Below are 21,115 nucleotides of genomic sequence, written 5' to 3'. Positions count from 1 at the left end.
CATGTACATGTAAATACATATAAACGCATACATACACGCTTGCCATCGTACACCCATATATCATATACATGACCAAACAACTTGAAAGTTAATGAATCTAAAGAACTGAAACGAATCACCCTAAATGATTCAACGATTGTGAACCAACAGCAACTAACATGGTACAAATCTTCACACTGACCGCGTTTTTTCTTTATTTGTTTTCGACCACATTTTCTTGTCCATTTTGTCACATTGTAGTCATTGTCATTATCACAAGTCAAGTCTATCGTGCTGCACTGCAGTCACATAGGCTTCATAAAGGTAGGCTATTTGATACATATATATATATATATATATATATTATATATATATATATATATATATATATATATATATATATATATATATAATATATAATAATATATATATATATATGTGACAGTCACCAGTAGAAATCGAATATTATGTCACTTGTTCCAAACGGAGATAGAGCGCACTGAACATTCGTATGCGTACGTACGCGTGTACGCTGTACGTAAGCACATGTCCAGCTACGCTGGGATGGTAGATGATCAAATACGCAAGTAGTCCTTGCTTCCGTTGTTGAGATAATTTCAAAAATGTCAAAAAATGTAGCATTAGTATGTTTTGAACGTTAATAAAATATGGAAAGTAAAGGAGAAGTTCCGCATTGCACGTAGTTGAAACAAGCAGAGGTCGTAGTTCAGGTCATGTCATTATGTGCCCCGGAAGTTTTACATGATGTCAACATTCAGTCATCAACCTCGAGTCATTGGACATGTACGGCCCGGAATTGGAATGGCATGGCTTATGGAAGTTATGGCATGGACATGGCTCTTCCTTAGTGAAGGCTGAATAGGTACGTATATTTAATCAGCTAATAGTAATTTGCAACCGCCAACAATAAAATGAAAACAAGACCGGGTGACATTCAGCTAGCCTTTGCTGAAACACGTTCTCGATATGTTCGATTCACGTATTGATTTTGTGACAGCTGAGCCACTTTCCAAGATCAGTCGCCGTCAAACACATGTAATCATGTCTCTTGCGGAACACAAATTCAATGTTGTTGACTTCAAGAAGAAAATGAGCGAGATTAGTCTGAGTTTTCGCATCATGGTCATATAGCTATCGAACCCACATGTTCAAAACAAAGGAAGGTGACAGCAATATTAAACACATTCGCTCGGCTCGGATTTTTTTTTGTGTACATGTAATATGTGAAGACGTCCTAAATCATGTTTAAAACTGGTTGAAGGCTTGTTTAGGCTGCTATCGTTATGAATTATTTTCTCAGTCTGTCGCATACCTAGCTATGAAATTCATAACTTTGAAAATAGACTGATTTCACTTCATTTTGACGACATGCCGACTCGGCGCATGGCGCCCCCATTGACTACTCGCTTGGATGATTGACATTCGATGCGTGTCGACCCAATTTATTTTCGATAATTTGTATCACTATGTGTTTTCGTTTAGGTTACCATGTGTTTTCTTTCAGGGTAGATAATGGTTGCCATGGGATGATCCAGTCCGAGAGTATAAACAGACCAGCTTGCAGTTTGTGTTGTCAAAATTATGCTGACGTGTTTGAACAGACCCATCACTGCAGTCTAATAACGTGAGTATACTTGTCTGTGTTTGTACAGCTGATAATATTATTGGGGGCTAGAGTTTTGTTTCAACTAGTAGTAGTACTGCTCATTATTCAGACTTAAAAAAATCTGTTTATATTGCCTTGACACTCAGTTCATAAAGATGGCCTGGGTTTATTTGTATGTTGTTTGCAGTAATTCATAAAAAGCGACTTGATCAGAAAGTGAACTAAAATAATAGAAAGATTTTGAAACACTAAAAATGTAAAATCAATTATGTCACTGTTTGTTTTGATAACTGGCATGCAGGTAAGTTCTGTTGTGGTAGAGCATGTGTTAAGATTTTCTGTGGACGATGCAGATATTTAGTAGATTTTGGTCATGTTCCTTTTTTTACTGTCAGAAAACCTTGTTCAAGATTTCTACTTTATGAATTGATTGACTGAATTCTAGAACATTTATGCCCAGCTTGGACTTACAACAGTAATTTGATAGCTAGCTGAATTACTGTACAATTACTTTGTCACTTTAGTTCAATCTTGACAGTTGTAGCATGCTAGCAGGCTAGACCTACCTATTTTGCGTAGAAAAATTCTCATCAAGATTTGATTGCAAAACCTTTGACTGTTCTTAAATCCTAAAAACTTATTGTTATTTACTAATCAATTTTCTTTTCATTCTTTCAGGTTCAAGTGCCATGTGTATAAATTGAAATTAATTATTCTGATGCCAACATAGTTTTCCATAGCTGCCTAAAGTCCTTGCTGTCCACATTTAAAGTAAGTGTCATTGTTGTATATAAATATCATGTCACAAAGGTCTGCATTGTTGATTATATACCAGAATTTCCTGTCAGATGGTAATAAAATATGATGTAGAAAATATATTTCAAGTTATTTTTGACATAGCAGACTATTTGTAGCAAATATTTCCAATATGAGCCACACTGAAAAGGTTATGCTGCCAAAAGAAAAGACTTTTGCACTTGGTATCTGGTGTTATGCTGTGTATCTCCTCCACATGTCTGTAGTATTTAGTATTATCATAATTGTGAGTTAACACGGACCCGGAATGGCCTGCCATACACCTTTGGCTCCAAAATGCATATCAGGGCCATAAATATTATTTGTACTGTGTGTGTTAATCCAATGCATCTTTGGATCATGGTTCCAAACACAATGACAGGTGCAAGCACAGAACCTTTTACTTGATGTTTACACTTCAGCAGTGTAATTTCATTCAGGAGATTGGTGTGGTATATTGAATGATGCCAGACATTTGGTAAACAGATTTAAACACCCGGACAATACTTATATCACACAGAGTCAAATTGGACACAATTCCAGTATAGCATGTCTGTAACAGGGTATCATCTAGTGATTGAAGCTCTCACTGTACATAATGTTTATTTGAAGAGATGTCAACTAACTGAGCCAACACTAGCTAAGGAACTGATCAACCTAGGCAGCTAATCATTGTATACTTTATTTGTCAGTTTGATATTTCCAAGACAGCTGAAAAAAATTGATTTTATTTTGTTCTTATATTTCAGTATGTCACAAGAGGAATCCCAGTGCTCCAGCTACAAGAGTTCACAAGATTCAGACTTTTCTCCATCTGCAAGAGAAATCAGAAGTGAGAATCAGTTAGAAAATTATTTGGAAGGATTTGCAAGAGGGGCATACATGTTAAAACCACAGCTTTCCAGACATTTACAAGAACTTGACAGAAATGAAAAGGCTCCAAGATACCCATGTAGTAAGTGTTCCCCCATTCTCAACAGTGCTAAGGGGAGTTTCACATCCATTATACATCCTGCTGATCAACTACCCACATCCCAAGAAGAGATAAAAGCATCATCGAAACATCAGCATAGAAAATGACTGGCTCCTCGAAAATGTGTTTGATGTACTTGGGAATTATCAGTTTTGTCAACCATGCATAGTTCAAGTTTTAGGAGTAGGTTCTGAAAGACTAGCAAAGTTACGAGAAGTTAAAAGAAATCTACAGCAGGAACCCACACAAATAATCACCAAGCAAGAAGTTGTCAATCAGAGACTTGAAAAGAATGTCATAATGCCACGTGCAGTCCAAGAAACCTTTCATCAGTGGTGGTCCACTGTCGGTGAAAATGAAAGAGTGGAAGTCGTTGCAGAGAAACCACAACATGGACTGGTTGGAAAACCAAGTAATCACGCAAAGACAGATCTACAAGAACAGTTTCTAAGCTTTGTTGACATGAACAGTCAACACAATGGCAGATCTAATTCATCATTGGTTCAGTACTTTTTCACACCCAAATTTAGTAGGATTAATACTCCAAAGCCTGATGAAAGTAATTTTGACATTAAAATGAAATCATCAGTTGTTGGTGAGTTTAACCGTACACAAAATGAACAAGGCAAGTCAACATGTAGTAACTCTTCTGCAAAAAGATGGCTGATGGACACAGACCAAAACATGGGATTATGCCACATCAAACTGATTACTGTGATACTTGCAAGGAATTGCTTCAAAGGATCTCCTCAACTACAGCCATCATGAGGAGAAAAACTCAGCCTGGAAATGCCGATGAAGAAGAAATGACTAAACTTGAAAATAACAAGAAATCAGTTGAAGAAGAATTACAGAAACACAAAGAACAGGTCAGCAAGGATACAGATACTACAAAGACACTGTAAACAAATGCTACACTCAAGGTAAAAGAATAAGGCAGCTTGAAGATAAAGACAATTTGTCAGATGATGAGAGGGCCAAACTTAATGATCTTAAAGACAGTTTTGTTGCTGTGTTGTCCCTCGATTATCAAATGACTAAACAGATACCATACTGGGGTAGATCAGCTCAACCAGCAAGTACCTACTACAAAATGAAACTGAATGTTGACATTTGTTGTATCGTTGATCACTGTACTGGACAGGCCCATATTTTCCTGTTTGATGAGAGACTTGGACCAAAATGTGCAGACCACACTCTGTCACTACTTACCAGGCATATCAATACTAAAGTACCAGACTGGGCAGGAGATGTCCAAGTTTTCATGGATAATGCAGCTATCAACAAAAACAAATATCTCAGTGGATGGTTACAAGAGATGACATCAAGGTTTAACTCCTGTAGAGCCTCCTTCATGCTACCAGGTCACACAAAGTTTATTCCAGACTGGGTTTTTGCCGGTATTGCCCATACTTACCGTGTGAGTGATGTATTTACCATGCCGGAACTTCTAGACATAGCCGGAATGTATGGCAATGCAAATATCCTGTCAGGGGCAGATGACATTAGTGAATGGAGAGATGTTATAACAGCAAAGTATTCTGACTTACCTGGTATCCAGCAGTTGCATGACATCAGAGCTTGCAGACAACCAAATAGTGTGAGATGCGAAGTCAGAACACTGTGCTGGGATGGAGATTGGCAGCAGAGTCCTCAAATAGTAAGTATACTGCACTACTCTTAAACTTCTGAAATATGCAGCCATAAGCTGGTACAGGTCAGTTGACAACAAGCAAAATTTAGCATAACTTAGAAATACTTTAATACAGGTATATCTTTTAAAGTACTGATGAAATTTGTCACGTAGAAGTATCTGGATTTTGTACCTAATTTTTTTTTTTCTGATATATAATAGTATTAAAACCCATTCTGCAAAAAAGTGTGAGCGCCTCCATCTCATTGACCATATTTTTATGTTATTCAGTTTGTACAAAGCAATTTATTCACTGTTTATGAGACGATATGCTCTGCATGGCTAGATAATCTGACATATTTGATCGTGTCTTTGCTCGTGTATTTGGTAAATTGTGTCAGTTTTTTTCTGATATTATACCATTGAATCTGTGGAGTTGTTAAAAAACCCTTACTTTAAACATGTTTAGTGTACATGTCTGTGTGTTGATTATCTTCCTCTTATATTATGAAAATGAAATTAACAGGCAACTTTGTTTACAATATTTCATTTATATTTCTCCAGGTAATTGACCCCAGTGCAGATGGTGTACCTGTAGCATACCGTCAACTCCATATTATCTCCACAGCAAAGAGACAACATCTGATCACCATGTACAACAGATGGATACCCGAAGACAGAAGACTGCCATTTCTACCAGACAGACCAGTGTAATATGTGCATAGTGACACTGACTTTGCTCACTTTTATGGAATATATAAAGTGACTGTCTTTCTTCTCAAGTGGACTTGTGATAATGATATGAAACCATTGGACATTTTGACCTGAACCCATGTCTGTGTTCACTCCATAGATTGCAGAAAAAATAGTTTCCATGGAAATGTAAAATTATTATAGAGCTCAATTGAAAAGTTTATCCACTAGCATGGGATGTATACAGTGAATGTCTTTCTTCACATGTGGTCTTGTGATAATGATATGAAACCATTGGACATTTTGACCTGAACCCATGTCTGTAATCGCCTTACAGATACTGTTGCAGTAAAATAGTTTCCATGGAAATGAACAATTGTTTCCATGGAAATGTAAAATTATAAGAGATAAGTTGTTCGTTTGTCTACTGATATAGGATGTATACAGTGACTGTCTTTTTCACATGTGGACTTGTGATAATGATATGAAGCATTGGGCATTTTGACCTGAACCCATGTCTGTATTTGCTTCACGGATGATGTTGCAGAAAATTGGTTTCCATGGAAATTTAAAATTGTCATGAAGCTCAGTTGAAAAGTTTGTCCACTAGTAATAATAAAGCATTGTATGTTTTTAACCTGAACCCATGACAGTGGTACATAATTATTTAATTTTCAAGGCTGTTTTTGCTGCAATGCCATATGTACTGTTGTGGAAAATTAGTTTCCATTGTGAAATCCCAAAGAAGTCTCTGAAGAATATACGACCGGTAAAATTGAAAGTGTTGTCATTTCTCTAAATTTTTGTGTTTCGGATTCTTCTTTGAAAGTATTATCAAAATGCGTAATAATATATTAGGGTCATTGCACTCGTTTGTGAGATACAAGACCATGAATTTCAACATTTATGAGAAAAAATGCTGAGTGATCATTTTTTCACCCACACTTTTTCTATGGACAAAATCATTTAATGCTGTTTATCTCAAGCTTAAGTGCGATGACCATGCAATTTTATTTATCACTATTATTTATTTCTTTTGACTGACCTTTTCTGCAAATTTTCATGAAAATGACAATAGTTCAAGTTCATGTAAACCAGCAATTCTAAATGTAATCCTATGAGAAGGGGTAAATTCCACACATGCTTAATACTCGTACATCAACTCTTTTCTTATTCCCATCTGAAAATCGTTACCATGGAAACCAATTTTAAATAGAAATCCATGAATCTTAATTTTTTCATGTCAGTACAAGTAAAACATTCTTCGTGTGATAGTAATTCTATAACTGTAAATGCAACTTTGCTATTGCCAATCAATTTACATGTCTCTCAGTGCAGAATGTGTGGCTGAAGATGTACCGGTACTGTACAGGCGAGTGATGTGAATGCAAATGCTTCTGTATGGCTTTTTCAAAGGCAAATTTTACATGGAAGTTAATGAAATAAAACTGTGAAACTTTGCACAAACAATATTTGGTTAGTGTTCTTTCCATTTGTGTTAAAAACTCTATTTTGATAAAAGTGACATAACATTTGATTTCTACTGGTGACTGTCACATATATATATATATATATATATATATATATATATTATATATATATATATATATATATATATATATATATATATACATACAATCTGATGACTTATAGAACTGGGTTGTTCAAAGTCCATCTTGCTTCGAATCCCGAGTAACAATAAAATAGCGACGTTTCGGTGCGCCTAGAGGACCTTAATCAAGTTATACAACAACACAAGTACAAACGAAAGTGGAGGTACCACTGAATGGAAAAAAATACGCGTGCACATTGGTACACAAAGGGCGACAACATTACAACAGAGGGGTGAGAATTACATACGGAGGGCAGAAAGTTGCTTAATCTGATTATATATATATATATATATATATATATATATATATATATATATATATATATATATATATATATATGTATATATCATATATATATATATATATATATATATATATATATATATATATATATTATATGAGTTAAGATATATATGTATTTGCGTGGTCTTGTATGAGTATTTATCTTTCTGTTTTGTTAGGTAGATATATATGTAAAATATACCTGTGACTTGCAAGTCGATTCCCTTTCAACACCAGAAAATCCAGATATCTAAACCATTGTTTCCCGATGACTAAGTCACTGAATGTTCCGAGTGGATCATTAATCTAAGTTACCGAGTGGTGGCGTCCTCATATCTGCCAAAGTCGGATATTGTGATATCTGTGCACAACACCATCTCTGATGTATTTTATGTCAACCAAGATGGTGTGACTGCTTACAGCTCTATAAACCAAGCTGATAGAGATGTAATTATATTCAACAAGAGACCGAAAACGTTGTTCAAAATTTATGGCAAACAGGATTGAGGTGAAACTTGTGGTTAGCTAAAAATCTTTGCTCGAATTTTTGCTCCAAGTAATTGGTTAAGTTTATGCGAAAAATGGAAAACAACTAGGAAAAATTAGTCAACACCTTACAAAATCTGTCCACATGTACTACCCAAATAATTGTGAATGGTGTTCCTCTTTAATGAGTATTTCAACGCCGCTCAAAACTAAGAATGGGTTACAAACGGTATCATTGAAATATATGTTGGTCAGTCCCAAACTGCTTAATCTAAGTGTTGAAAATAGCTGTTTCATTGAAGCATTTTACATGAAGTGTTCACTTTTTTGCACTATATGGCGAATAATTACAACCTTTCATTAATTTTTAGTTTACAGCAAGGTATGCCATGAAATGCACCGTAATATTACAGTATACTGTTGTTGAGAACGTGAGAGTGTGAAAAGTTATATGATTTATTGCGACACGATGTTACTTATTAATGGGTATTTTAAATGTTAATGCGGCACTAATTTATGTATTGCCATACGTTTGACATGTTTGGACTATTGAAAGTTGGACGAAATATTATCAGATAAAGTTGTACTTTAAAATGTAAATGCAATGATATTTTATGAAATGCTAAACGTGTAACACTTTCATGATAATGTGAGAATTAATCGAAATCAGAAAATCTAGAATAAATTTAAATCTGACAGCTGTTATGCGTTGTATTTACTAAAAACATGGGGTCGTATTAACTGAGCATGACTAGATAGGGTCACCTGATCAGTGCATCATTGTTGAAGGAAACATTCCGTTGTAAGGATACCGTACGGAGGTTGGCATTGCGGTTGGCCTTTAAAGGAAATAGGTGAGAACAAATGCCTTTGATGAACTTTAAACAAATTTGGGAAGAAATAGTTGCCATACTGAAAACAGATCGAACTAAACTGACTCCACTTGTGGACTAGATCTCAGTTTTTGCAACTCCACATTTATAAGCAAAGAGATATAGTATTGGAGGAGATTTGCATGGCAATATTGAAATTCACTGGAGAACAATGTTCCTTAGAACCCCTAAAAACCAAAGAGAATCATCAAAACAATGAAGCGACAAAGTATTTCGTAAATTATATTCTATGTAATGTCATTTATGTCAGCACATTTCAAGGATAAACGCAATATTGAACATTAAAAACCCTGTGTGATACTTGTATATCTGAAAAACGCACACACTGAACTATATTGAACATGAATCATTTCTTAACCCTTTGGGAGCTGAAATGCTTCCCACGAACTTTTTGTGACATCAGTTTTCAGAATTTATTGTTTTTTTAGGGTGATTTTTGGATAATTTTGGAAAAACTGACTCAACGTTTAATTGGCGACAGTTTTTGGCGAAAATCATAAAGAGAATCTGAAAAAAATTATCTTGAACTTTAAATCATATTTTGCAACGGTGACAAAAATTGACTGCGACACTGAAAGGGTTAAATTTATTGTTGTGTTCCCAGGGCGTGCTACAAGGGCGCCGGCATATGTACTGGCTCAGATAAATGATGAACAAAACGCATTGGAAAAGTAACAGACTCATTTGCACCCAATAATTAACAAAAATTCGAATTTCTTACACAGTAATATTTGCGCTCATTATTAAAACAGGACTGACATTAACACGACTTGAACTAATTTGGGAAAATTGGATGGTGAATGAATGTCTGTTTCATTTAAAAATGTAATCTTATCTACTTTTCTTTTTTAGTTACACTCTTTTTTATGAGTAATTTGTATTATTGCAACATTCAGATATATGGCACTTAACTTTTTGAGAAATTTGAAAAAATATGAATATTCAATTATCCCAAATTAGTTCCAGTCGTGTTAATTCAAAAATATTTTTCACACATGATTCTACATTCTCCGTAGTTATTGCGAATACAGTAAAATACAAACTGAAATCAATACTAAACATTCCATTCATTTTTTCCGACAGAAATGTACGTCCTTGGAAGAGTTCAACGCTTACCATGTGTTTTCACATTGGTATCTCTCTTCGTATTGTTTGTAATTCTCCTTGATAGAGCAAAGTATTTGAGAACTATCGATGGGTCTAGATCAGACGAACAACTGAGCGATCACATGTCAACATCCGGGACACTACCTTCCAGGAAGTTCTACATCGATGTTGGCGCCAACAGAGGGGATACTATTCGCGGGTTTTACGCAAAAGCTGTCGTTAACGACACAAATAACAAGAATGTAAGACTACCATACGATTATAATCCAAACGACTGGAAAGTTGTTGCTTTTGAGGCAGATCCAATACAAACTGAAACACTGAAGAAACTGCAGAGTCAGTTGAACTTTGAACTTCATGCAGAAACAGCAGTTTGGGTAAACGACGGAGGGATTACCCTTTATCCCGACAGACATTCTAAAACAGGATTTGTTGGGTCTTCAATCTCGCAAGTAAAAAGTAGTGTTAGGATTGATTAACCAATACGCGTGGCCAGTATCAACTTCAGTCGATGGCTACAAAAACACGTCATTGACAGTGATTTTGTCGTTCTGAAGATGAACATGGTGGGTGCAGAAGTCGAAGTGTTGAATAAAATATTGCATGATGGGACATTCTGTTTGATTGATCAGCTGTTTGTGTTCTATCATGCCAAGTTAGCTTTCCACGGTGAGAATGAACTTGCAAACAGACTTCCAGAGATGGTATTCGATAGATCAGTGCAACCAGATTGCTTTGTGAAAATTCTTTACAGTGCTGAAACTTTCGAAAAAAATACTTGTGATAGAAAAAGCCATGTCCAATAGTCTACTCGAATGACCTGATGATGAACTTGTTCAGATCTTGGTATATCAGCAGTGAATATTTCCAAACAGAGACTGGTATTTATTGACTTGCAGCTATATAACAGAATATAAAAGGGAGTATAATGTTTGAGTCGCTCCTCATTTAAAAGAATATAAACTAGATATCATTGGAGCCATATTTACGGATTAATTATTATGCTTATTAGTGTTAATATGATGACTGTTTTGATATGTTGCAAACACTGACTTTCTTGGATTTGCGTTTTTACGCTGAAAATCACACACAGTATATGCATTACTAATTCCAGCTTGTTTGCTGTAGTTTATGAGTCCGATAGGACCCGTTCGTATTCCAATAATAAATGTCTACTGTGCTTAAAATTTAAATGTAAAACAATGTGTGAGTAATAAATTAGAGAAGATGGATTGCATATACACACAGAAACGAACGCTAAAGATTAGCATGTGAAACTTAGATTACTACAAGCCAACCGTGCGCATGCTGAAATGAACATAAAATATGCTGAAATCATGTTTATTGCTCTCCACGACAATGTTTAATGGCTACTTGTATTTCAACAATGGAATTTTTAATGTCGGCTTATAAATCAGTAGTTGTCATATGTTCTTGACTTATTGTCGTATTAGGAGCAGCATACGATAAACAGGTTCGCAAGCAAATACAAAGGGATAAAAACTTGATTTATATTCAAAATTGAAACTGTCTGAGTATGTATGTATGTATGTATGTATGTATGTATGTATGTATGTATGTATGTATGTATGTATGTATGTATGTATGTATGTATGTATGTATGTATGTATGTATGTATGTATGTATGTATGTATGTATGTATGTATGTATGTATGTATGTATGTATGTATGTATGTATGTATGTATGTATGTATGTATGTATGTATGTATGTATGTATGTATGTATGTATGTGTATGTATGTATGTATGTATCCACGTATGTATGTATGTATCCACGTATGTATGTATGTATCCACGTATGTATGTATGTATCCACGTATGTATATTATCTATCTATCTATCTATCTATCTATCTATCTATCTATCTGTCTATCTATCTATCTATCTATCTGTCTATCTGTCTATCTATCTATCTATCTATCTATCTATCTATCTATCTATCTATCTATCTATCTATCTATCTATCTATCTATCTATCTATGATAGTAGTAGTCATGCCCATATGCAATCTAAGATTTATTGGTCATATTCACATCATACAGATATTGTGTACGACAAACGTAACACAGCACAGCAAAGAGTACTGACAAAGTAACAGTACAAATGACACCGTGAAAGTAGTGAAAAAGATGTTTCTATTTTTGTATGTATGCAATATGTTTCTGATTGTAAAAATGTAAATTTACACACCATAAAAGATTACTCGAATGTGCTAAAGAGCTTCTGTTCTGTCTGGTTGTTACGATGCGACAGATTTTATTCACTTAATTTAACAACTATTGGAAAATGTAGGGGCGTAGTATTAAGCGAGGATACTTAAAATGCGTCATATGATCTGTTCACCATTGCAGAAGGAAAAAGTCTGACGCAACGATATCGTGGAACACACACGTAGCACAATGTACAGTTGAAAATATTTTCCATAAAAATATAAAAAGAAGTATTTGGAAGAAAGTAATTGTAATCCTCAATAAAGACTAAACTCAGTTGACATCTGCGTTGTATTGCCAGACCAAGGTATATGTTGTAGTCTTTCACGATCGAAATCAATCTTATTCACGAGTGTGTGGTCCAACAAAGAGAACTGTAAGGTGGATATTTGTCTGGAAATACAGAACTTCATTATAGAAGAGCGTTCCTGTCAATATCAAGAATCCCCCGAGATAAACAACACGATTAAGTAAGTAATTATTTCGTTATTTGTTATTGTCATGTACATGAAGTATCGGACCGCTTCTTCAATTGAAGTCTATGTAATAATATTTAATTTTATCGTCGTCCATTGATTAAAGTGCGGCTGTCGTCGTGCTGCGCATGCACGACTTTTGTTGATTACGATGTTTTTTTATAAACATAAGTCGTCTTCTCAACTTCAATCGGAGTGAGATGGAAGTGATCCCTCACTTTGTAAACGCCTCTGTAAGACTCAAGATCATGCAACAGTAAAATATTAAGATCGGAAACGAACTTCAGTTGTGTATTTCTATTTATAAACTCATTTCGACAATACACTCGGCACATTATGTCGTTTATGAGTTTATGAGTTTACTTCACGTAGTAATGGTGTAAAATGGGATTTGATCGCTTGCAGTCATGTTGGTTGTACACAGTGCTATGTACAGTACTTGTGCAACAATAAAACATCACTGAAATGATGAACACCATATTAATTAATTTATTTATGTACACTTTATTTAAGGAGGGTGGTCTAATTTACAAACTGATTGTAATTTACATCAGAGCCCTCAGAAATATACATCATCACTAGAAAATGATCTGTCTTGTGTTAAATACATATGACACAAATTGGGACAGATGGAGAAAAAATTAATCTAAGGAAGAACCTTCATACATAAATTTAGTAAACAAAAACTCAAACAGTCGTTTTTTGAATAGTGACACATTTTTAACATTTCTTATATAAGGGGGAATATCGTTCCATAGTACAGTAGCGCTGTAAATGAAAGTCCTTTGTCCAGCAGATGACTTAAAAGAAGGTGCATATAAATTATTGTTACTTGAGCTGCGTGTGTTGAAATTGCTCATGTCTGCGATATAGCGGAACTGGTCTAAATAACCAGGTGCAAGACCATTGAGAATTTAAATGTCATTACAGCGTGAAAGTAATCTATACGAAAGTCAATTGTTCACCAATTTAGACGTATAAAGAGAACTCGGGAAGACATAGATAAATCAACACCTAGAATGAACCTAGTAATTCTTTTCTGAAGCTTATCAATTTTTAGAAGAATGGTCTTTGTTGTGTTGCCCCATACAGTACAACAATAATCAAATACAGACAGAAAAGTGGCGTTATAAACCATAAGAAGAACGTGAAGTGGAGTCAAAGCACGCACCACTGCAAAACGCCAATTCTACGTGACAATTTCTAACATAAAGTGTCAATGTGAGTGTCCAAACTCAGTGTACTGTCAATGTCAACACCAAGAAGAGTATGCGATAAAACATTACAAATGTCAGAATCATTAATACGCACATTTAAAATAACGTTAGAATTCTTCAAACAATAAATCTTTGGACGTGAAGCGACAATCATGCATTTGGTTTTAGTTGTGTTGAGGGACATTGCATTATTTGTGACCCAAGAAGAAATGGGCATGACCTCATTTTGAATTTTCTTATCAACATCATCCGTATTAGCCCCAGAAACGCATAATGTTTGATCTCAGCAAACATATCTAAGTTATCAATATTGATACATAAGGGACGTTCATTGATGAATATTAGAAATAAAAGAGGGCATAAGATCGACCCCTGTGAAACATCACATACAATTGGTAAAATCCGTGAATTCGCTCCAAGATAACTCGTAAATTGGCATCTATTTGATAAATATGAACGGAACCAAGTCAGTGATGAACCCTGTACATCATAAATAGACAGCTTTCTAATAAGAACATCATGATCAACTAGAAGAAAAGCTTTACACAAATCTAAAAATATCAGACCACTGTAAAGACCTTGATCAACGTTTTGTAAAAGTTGATCCGTAAGCTTAATCAACTGAAAACCTGAGAACCAATCAAAAGTTTTTTCATAGGAAGATAATTGTAAAAAAGGTTGTAAGCATGCCTTTCAAAATTTTTTAGAAAGAGCAGGTAAGATGGATATTGATCTGTAGTTATTCATATCTTGCTTTGAACCATTTTTGTGAATAGGTACGTATATACAACCCCAGCACACTTAAAACAACCAGGAAGGAGCCATTTACAAATGACAAAGTGAAAATACTTGCAACAGAATCAGCAACACTGGTTGCACTTATTTTAAGGAGCTTTGAGGAGGCATTGTCAAAGCCTGCTGATTTACCAATATCTAATAAAGAAAGATGTTTGTGGCAACAAGTGGAAATTGAAACAAGACTGGTGATGGGCCCATTTGTGTGGCAACCCATGCTTCAATTTTGCCAAAGTCCGGCTTAATTTGAAGACTATTGCGATAATTGTTGACAATACTAGTGAAGTAAACATTAAAAGCATTTGTAAAGGCTGTATGATTTGACAGACTTTCACCATTGTGTGTAATACGTGAACTTTGTGACAGAGAGTTACCTTGAGAGAGTAGATCATTCATAGTCCACCACACGATAGAAGAATTGCAAGAGTTTAACATAAAGGTATTTCCAAAGTGGCGACGTTTTTCTGTTGTAATAGTATGGACGACTCTATTTCTAGGGGTTCTATACAGAAGCCAATCACTATGCAACTTTGAAGGTAATGCCTTGGCAAGGTGATGTTCCCTAATATGCATAAGTTCTAAAATATGAGGTGAAAACAATGGTGGCTGTCGAAGCCGTTTGACTCTCCTGGTACAATAGGGAGCATGAGTATCGCAAGCAAAATTGAAAAAATTAATCCATTCCTTACAAACAGCATTTACATCTGTTACACGAGCTATATTGGGCCATGATACAGAGTTTAAGCCCGTGACAAATCTTTCAGAAACAAAATTGAGGAAATTTCTAGTTTTAACACAAATATAATCGCCAGTCCCGACATCTTTTCCATGATAACGCCTAATTATACATACAGGGTAGTGATCAGACAAGCCAATGTTGAAACATTACAAGAATGATTGACATAAATGTGATCCAAAAGTGTATCAGAAGAAGAACGGGTCGGAGTGGTGACAAGCTGCTTCAAATTCAGAGAACTCATACATTTACATAAGTAATGATTTTCACCACTCTCACATGAAAAGTATATTTAAGCCACCAAAAACCCAATGCGTCACACAGAAATAACACACAAGGCCATGATCTGTAATCCAGGGCAGGACACGTGAAATGCTGTTGCATCGATAAGGAAGAATGGTCACTGCATTGACGAAAAGCGATCTAAAAGAGAATCCGGCCCAACAAATTACCGGCACCGCGACAAACTTGACCCCATGCCGAAGTCGGTCCCATTGAAGATCACCATTCTTAACTTCTTCCTGTAATACGTGGCAAGAAATAGTCAAATAACAGGACAAACAGACAGCGGGTCTTAGGGGCATTTTACGGGAAAATCGTACGGCTTCGCATAGGGGCGCGATGGAGCAAAGAAAATTAAATTTTAATCTAAAAAGTTGGTTCACTATGATGAAACTATGAATAGATTTTTCCAATACAAAAATAGGTAAATCTTTGCATTTGTGTACTCTTGATTATTGATATTAATGTTCTTGATAAGACTAGAGTGTTTACAAGTCTATGGTTGTGTAAGAAATTTGATTTTAGAATTTCACCAAAATGTCGATTCACTATGCATGGGGGTCTATGGTGAAAATAGGAATATTTTTTTTCAGTACAAAATTACATACATCTGTGCATTTATGTATGCTGGATAATTTACATTATTGTTCTGATTAGACTAGCGTGGTTACAAATCCATGGTTGTGCAAGAATTTGATTTTGGAATTTCACCGAAATTTTGATTCACTATGCATGGGGCTCAATGATGAAACTAAGAATAATTTTTTTCCAATACAAAACTAGGTAAATCTGTGCATGTATGTGCGCTTGATTACTTATATCAATGTTTTTGATTAAACTAGAGTGGTTATAAGTCCATGGTTGTGCACGAAATTATATTTTGGAATTTCACTGAAAAGTTGGTTTACTATACATGGTGGTCTATGAGAGAAATATGCACAATATTTTCCTATATAAAACTGACAATATCTTTGGATTTATGTACATTTGATTATTGATATACACTTTTCTACCTGTTGCATATGTTTTTGGTGCTTGTCTTTTATCAGTTTTAACTGTTCAAGGTGTTTAATGTAGGATACCACCGCATCTTCTTTGCTTGTGAAACTTGTGGATAATGTGTACGTATTTTGTTGTTGATTTCCTATTCAGGAAATATCACAAGGACAATAAAAGTTTTGGCCATAAAATCAGCTTCTGTCAAAAGTGACCCTCCCCCAAGATAGGTTTATAAAAAGTGACCCTCCCGTTTGAACTGTTTTTAAAAAACAACCCTCCCCTCCCCCAATTCCCCGGCCCACCCCACTGTAATTACTGAAGGCTCCCTAAATTAACTTGCCAAAATGTCCAGTGTGATGGCCTTCTATCCAAGCCATCTCGCTCATTTGCTTAACGTAAAGACGCCTACTTTCTGGGAGGAGAACTTGATTACCCCTTGGCAAAGTCGTCCATAGTTAACGGTCCTGTCGGCGGTATCATCGCCAAGTACTTTTTATAAGTTGAACTACACATCATGGATTTGATGCACTCCGTAGTAGCGGCTGCTCTTATAGGGCAGTTTGCCCGTGTAAAATCCACTTTTGTTGTTTTTACATGACCGTTCATTGATCTCTAGGAAGTCTCTCATCAGATCAGACAAGTTGACAAGATCCATCTCGACCTGTCGAAAACACGAAAATGGCATTGGAAGCCTGATGCATCCACGAGGCAATCACATGTATCTACAGACTGAATTCCTTCTCACTAGCCAATAGCCAATACGACAGAGTAAAGCAACCTATTTTATTTAACAAATCAGACTAAAACAGTTCCCTTCTACACAGGTGCATTATACCACTCTGTAGCCCTTATTTAAATGCAGATTTGCAGTTTACCAGAGCCTTGTCCTACTTGTCTGGGATGGGTCATTTTCCCCAACTCGCATGTCAGGTGCATAATGACCTCTGTGAACCTTTCGACATACAATGGGTCGCCCCATTCCATTGTGGGTGTTCAAATCAAAAGTCGACGATTTATTGACAGCATTGTCAAATTGTATAGAAGAATTGGCCTGTTTTTCGTGGTATAAGTCGTTAATCGCGCCTCGTAGGTGAGCTGTTACAGTTGTAATCACCACACGAGGCCGAAGGCCGAGTGATGTTTACAAGTTCCTGACCATAAGTGTGGTGATTACAACTGTAACAGCACACCTACTCGTGCGATTAACTATACATACAGAAGTGAAGTGGAATTGCACTTAGTAATGGTGTTGCTCCAAGAAAAAGAATCATTAAAACGCCATTTTAAACGGCACTGAGAATATAAATCAGGGGTCCGAGCTAGGTAGGGTTTTGGATCCTACAGTGTCATTACAATTAATAATTTGTTTTGTTGCTTTGATTTGCATTTTCACGCTGTAAACCATACACAATACGATATACCACTAAGGGAGCGTTCAGTTTTTACGGCCTTGGGGGGGGGGGGCGGCAAAATCTTGTCGTCGGTGTTCAAAAAAATATAGACCCCCCTGCATTTTTTGTGAAAAAAAGATGACCCCCCCTTTGTCAGACGAAAAAAAATTGATGACCCCCCCCTGAAAAATAACCAAAACCCATATGTCAAATTTACCCACATGGTTTGGATTTGAACTCCGGTACGCGGCGAACTTTATTCGTGTAGCAGAGATGCCAGTGCACAAACTTCTCAGCCACAACCATTGAAACGTCTGTTAATTAGGACGACTGTAAGGCAATTTTTAACTTCATTTCCATAGACAACTCATGTTCATGGACATTGTATAAAGTAAACTTTATTGGAGTGGTTCGCCAAAGGCAGCCCTCCGGTTAAGAGGGTCATGGGCCATTACGTAAAGTCAACTTTATTCTAGTGGGCCACCAAAGGTGGCACGTTGGTAAAGAGGGTCGATCATGGCTATTGCATAAAGTAGACTTTACTGGACAGGGCCGCTGAAGGCGCGCGGCCATTACCATTATTCAGTGCGTGATCCCAGGGGTCCCTCAAAAATGTTCTAATACAAGCCGCGGCTTCAATTCGGAATTTTACGGTAAGATTGCCGTGGGGTATTACATAAAGTCAATTTATTGTAGTGGGCTGCCGCAGGCAGGCCGCCGGTAAAGAGGGTCAATCATGGCCATTGCATGAAGTAAACCTAATTGGAGTGGGCCACCAAAGGCGTCTGCCCGTTAAGAGGGTCATGGGTAATACATAATGTATATTTATTGTAGTGGGCCTCCAAAGGCGGCCCGCCGGTAAAGAGGGTCGATCATGGCCATGGCATAAAGTGAACTTTGTTGTGGTATTATGTTTTTGAAAATGTGGTGACCCCCCCCCTTTCCTACCAGTGAAAAAGCGATGACCCCCCTTTGCGGATTCCAAAATTACGATGACCCCCCCCCTGGATTTTGCCGACCTCCCCCCCCGGCCGTAAAAACTGAACGGTCCCTAATTCCAGCTTGTGTACTGTTCTTTATGTAGTCGCTATGGACCGTTCGATCAGCCTATTGAATGTTTCTGTGCTACAAATGTTGAATGTTAAATTAAGTATAAGGAATATATTAAGAACAACGTGGATTGTATACAGGCATTGAAAGACTAAATATTAGCGTATATTCACCGAGTCAACCGTCCATATGTTGAAACGAATAAAAATTCTAAAATTATTTTTATTGCTCTCTAATGTTTTACCGCTACTTGCATTTCAACAATCAAATTTATAAACTCAGCTTAATTTCGTGTGTGAATTAAAACATCAGCGGCGGTTGTTGCAAAGGCACAATACCGTATAAAGCTTCCTGTGTGTGTGTGCGTGCACGGGTGCCTGCTTCCTTGTCTGTCTGTCTGTCTGTATGTCTGTCTGTCTGTCTGTCTGTCTGTCTATCCATACATCCATTTATCCGTCCACCCATCCATCCATCCTTCCATCCATCCATCCATCCTTCCATCCATCCGTGCATCCATCCGTCTATCTCTTTATCTGTGTGTGTGTGATGGTTAAAATGTAATCGTACACTCCATAAAATCATCGAAGTTGCGTAAAGGCTCCATTTTATCTTGGTCATTTTATCTTGATTGTTAAGATGTAACAGATGGTAATTACTTTATTAATAACCAAGGGAAAATATAGGAGCGTATTATTATGTGAGAATGCTTGAATGGCGTCATCCGATGTGTGCACCATTGCAGAAGGAAAAAGTCTGTCGCAGCGATATTGTGGAGCACGTGGCACAATGTACAGGTGAACACATTTGCCATGAAATATAGAAGAGAAGTATTCGGAAAAATAAAATTGTAATCCTCAATAAACGCTAAACGCAACTGACATCTACATTTTATTGGTAGACAAAACTAGATATTGTCGTATTTCACAATCGACATCAATGTAATTCACGAGTGTGTGGTCCAACAAAGAGAACTGTAAGGTGAATTTGTGAATAACCCTATATTATTACACACCTACTGCCGTAACCTATGGGAGTTTGACCGTCCAATAACTTTCCGCATTTTGTATAGTATATACGCGGAGTCCCGAATACGGGAGACGCGTCTCCTGTAGGGTTTGTAGAAATTTTATGTCAACAATCGCGCGCGTTCCACTCATATCGCGCGTGCCGCATCCCTCAAAATTTACCATAGAATCAGTTTATAAGGACGATTAATGGAGGGAGATGTATAATAATAGGGTTATACACAAAATACGGCCCTGTATGGACTCGGGCTCAGTGAGTGACGTATTGGACTCGCCTTCGTTCGGTTCGTCCAATACGTCACTCACTGAGCCCTCGTCCATACAGGGCCGTATTTTGTGAATAACCCTATAATATAAAAAGGAGTATAATGTTTGAGTCGCTCCTCATTTAAAAGAATATAAACTAGATACCATTTGAGCCATATTCACGGATTAATTATTATGCTTATTAGTGTTAATATGATGACTGTTTTGATATGTTGCAAACACTGACTTTCTTGGATTTGCGTTTTTACGCTGAAAATCACACACAGTTTTATGCATTACTAATTCCAGAGTCCGATAGGGCCCGTTCGTCTTATCATAATAAATTTCTATTGTGCTTAAAATTGAAATGTTAATAAAGTATGGAGAATATGCATTGTATTAGAGAAAATGCATTGTATATACACAAGAAATGCTAAAGATTAGCATGTGAAACTAAGATTACTACTAGTCAACCGTCCGCATGCTGAAATGAACAAAATATGCTGAATAATATTTTTTTTGCTACATGGATTTCAACAATCGAATTTTTAATGTCGGCTTATTTTCGAGTGTTGATTCAAACTCA

General features: G+C 36.3%; 1 protein-coding gene and 1 long non-coding RNA gene across 2 annotated transcripts; both read left to right on the top strand.

The window, feature by feature from the left end:
- The first annotated feature begins 760 nt into the window (after positions 1-760).
- Positions 761-3,413, top strand: LOC139128042 (uncharacterized). The gene is made up of 4 exons (XR_011551170.1): positions 761-862; positions 1,505-1,624; positions 2,285-2,377; positions 3,151-3,413. It is a non-coding gene; the product is annotated as an uncharacterized lncRNA (long non-coding RNA).
- A 40-nt stretch (positions 3,414-3,453) lies between these two features.
- LOC139128041 (uncharacterized) lies at positions 3,454-7,017 on the top strand. Its single transcript, XM_070693904.1, has 2 exons — positions 3,454-5,034; positions 5,572-7,017. The coding sequence occupies exons 1-2, from the start codon at positions 4,408-4,410 to the stop codon at positions 5,719-5,721; spliced, it is 777 nt and encodes a 258-aa protein (XP_070550005.1). The 5' UTR covers positions 3,454-4,407; the 3' UTR covers positions 5,722-7,017.
- The last annotated feature ends 14,098 nt before the right edge of the window (positions 7,018-21,115 follow it).

This window comes from Ptychodera flava, unplaced genomic scaffold (genome assembly GCF_041260155.1).
Source record: "Ptychodera flava strain L36383 unplaced genomic scaffold, AS_Pfla_20210202 Scaffold_42__1_contigs__length_1331906_pilon, whole genome shotgun sequence".
NCBI lineage: Eukaryota > Metazoa > Hemichordata > Enteropneusta > Ptychoderidae > Ptychodera > Ptychodera flava.
The sequence above is the reverse complement of the archived record's forward strand: the minus strand, read 5'-3'. Positions and strand labels throughout refer to the sequence as shown.

Bases quoted from the DNA above. Each gene is read 5' to 3' on its own strand.
- LOC139128041 (XM_070693904.1), top strand. From the start codon at position 4,408: ATGACTAAACAGATACCATACTGGGGTAGATCAGCTCAACCAGCAAGT. The intron at 5,035-5,571 runs GTAAGTATACTG...ATATTTCTCCAG, and splicing joins GGCAGCAGAGTCCTCAAATA to GTAATTGACCCCAGTGCAGA.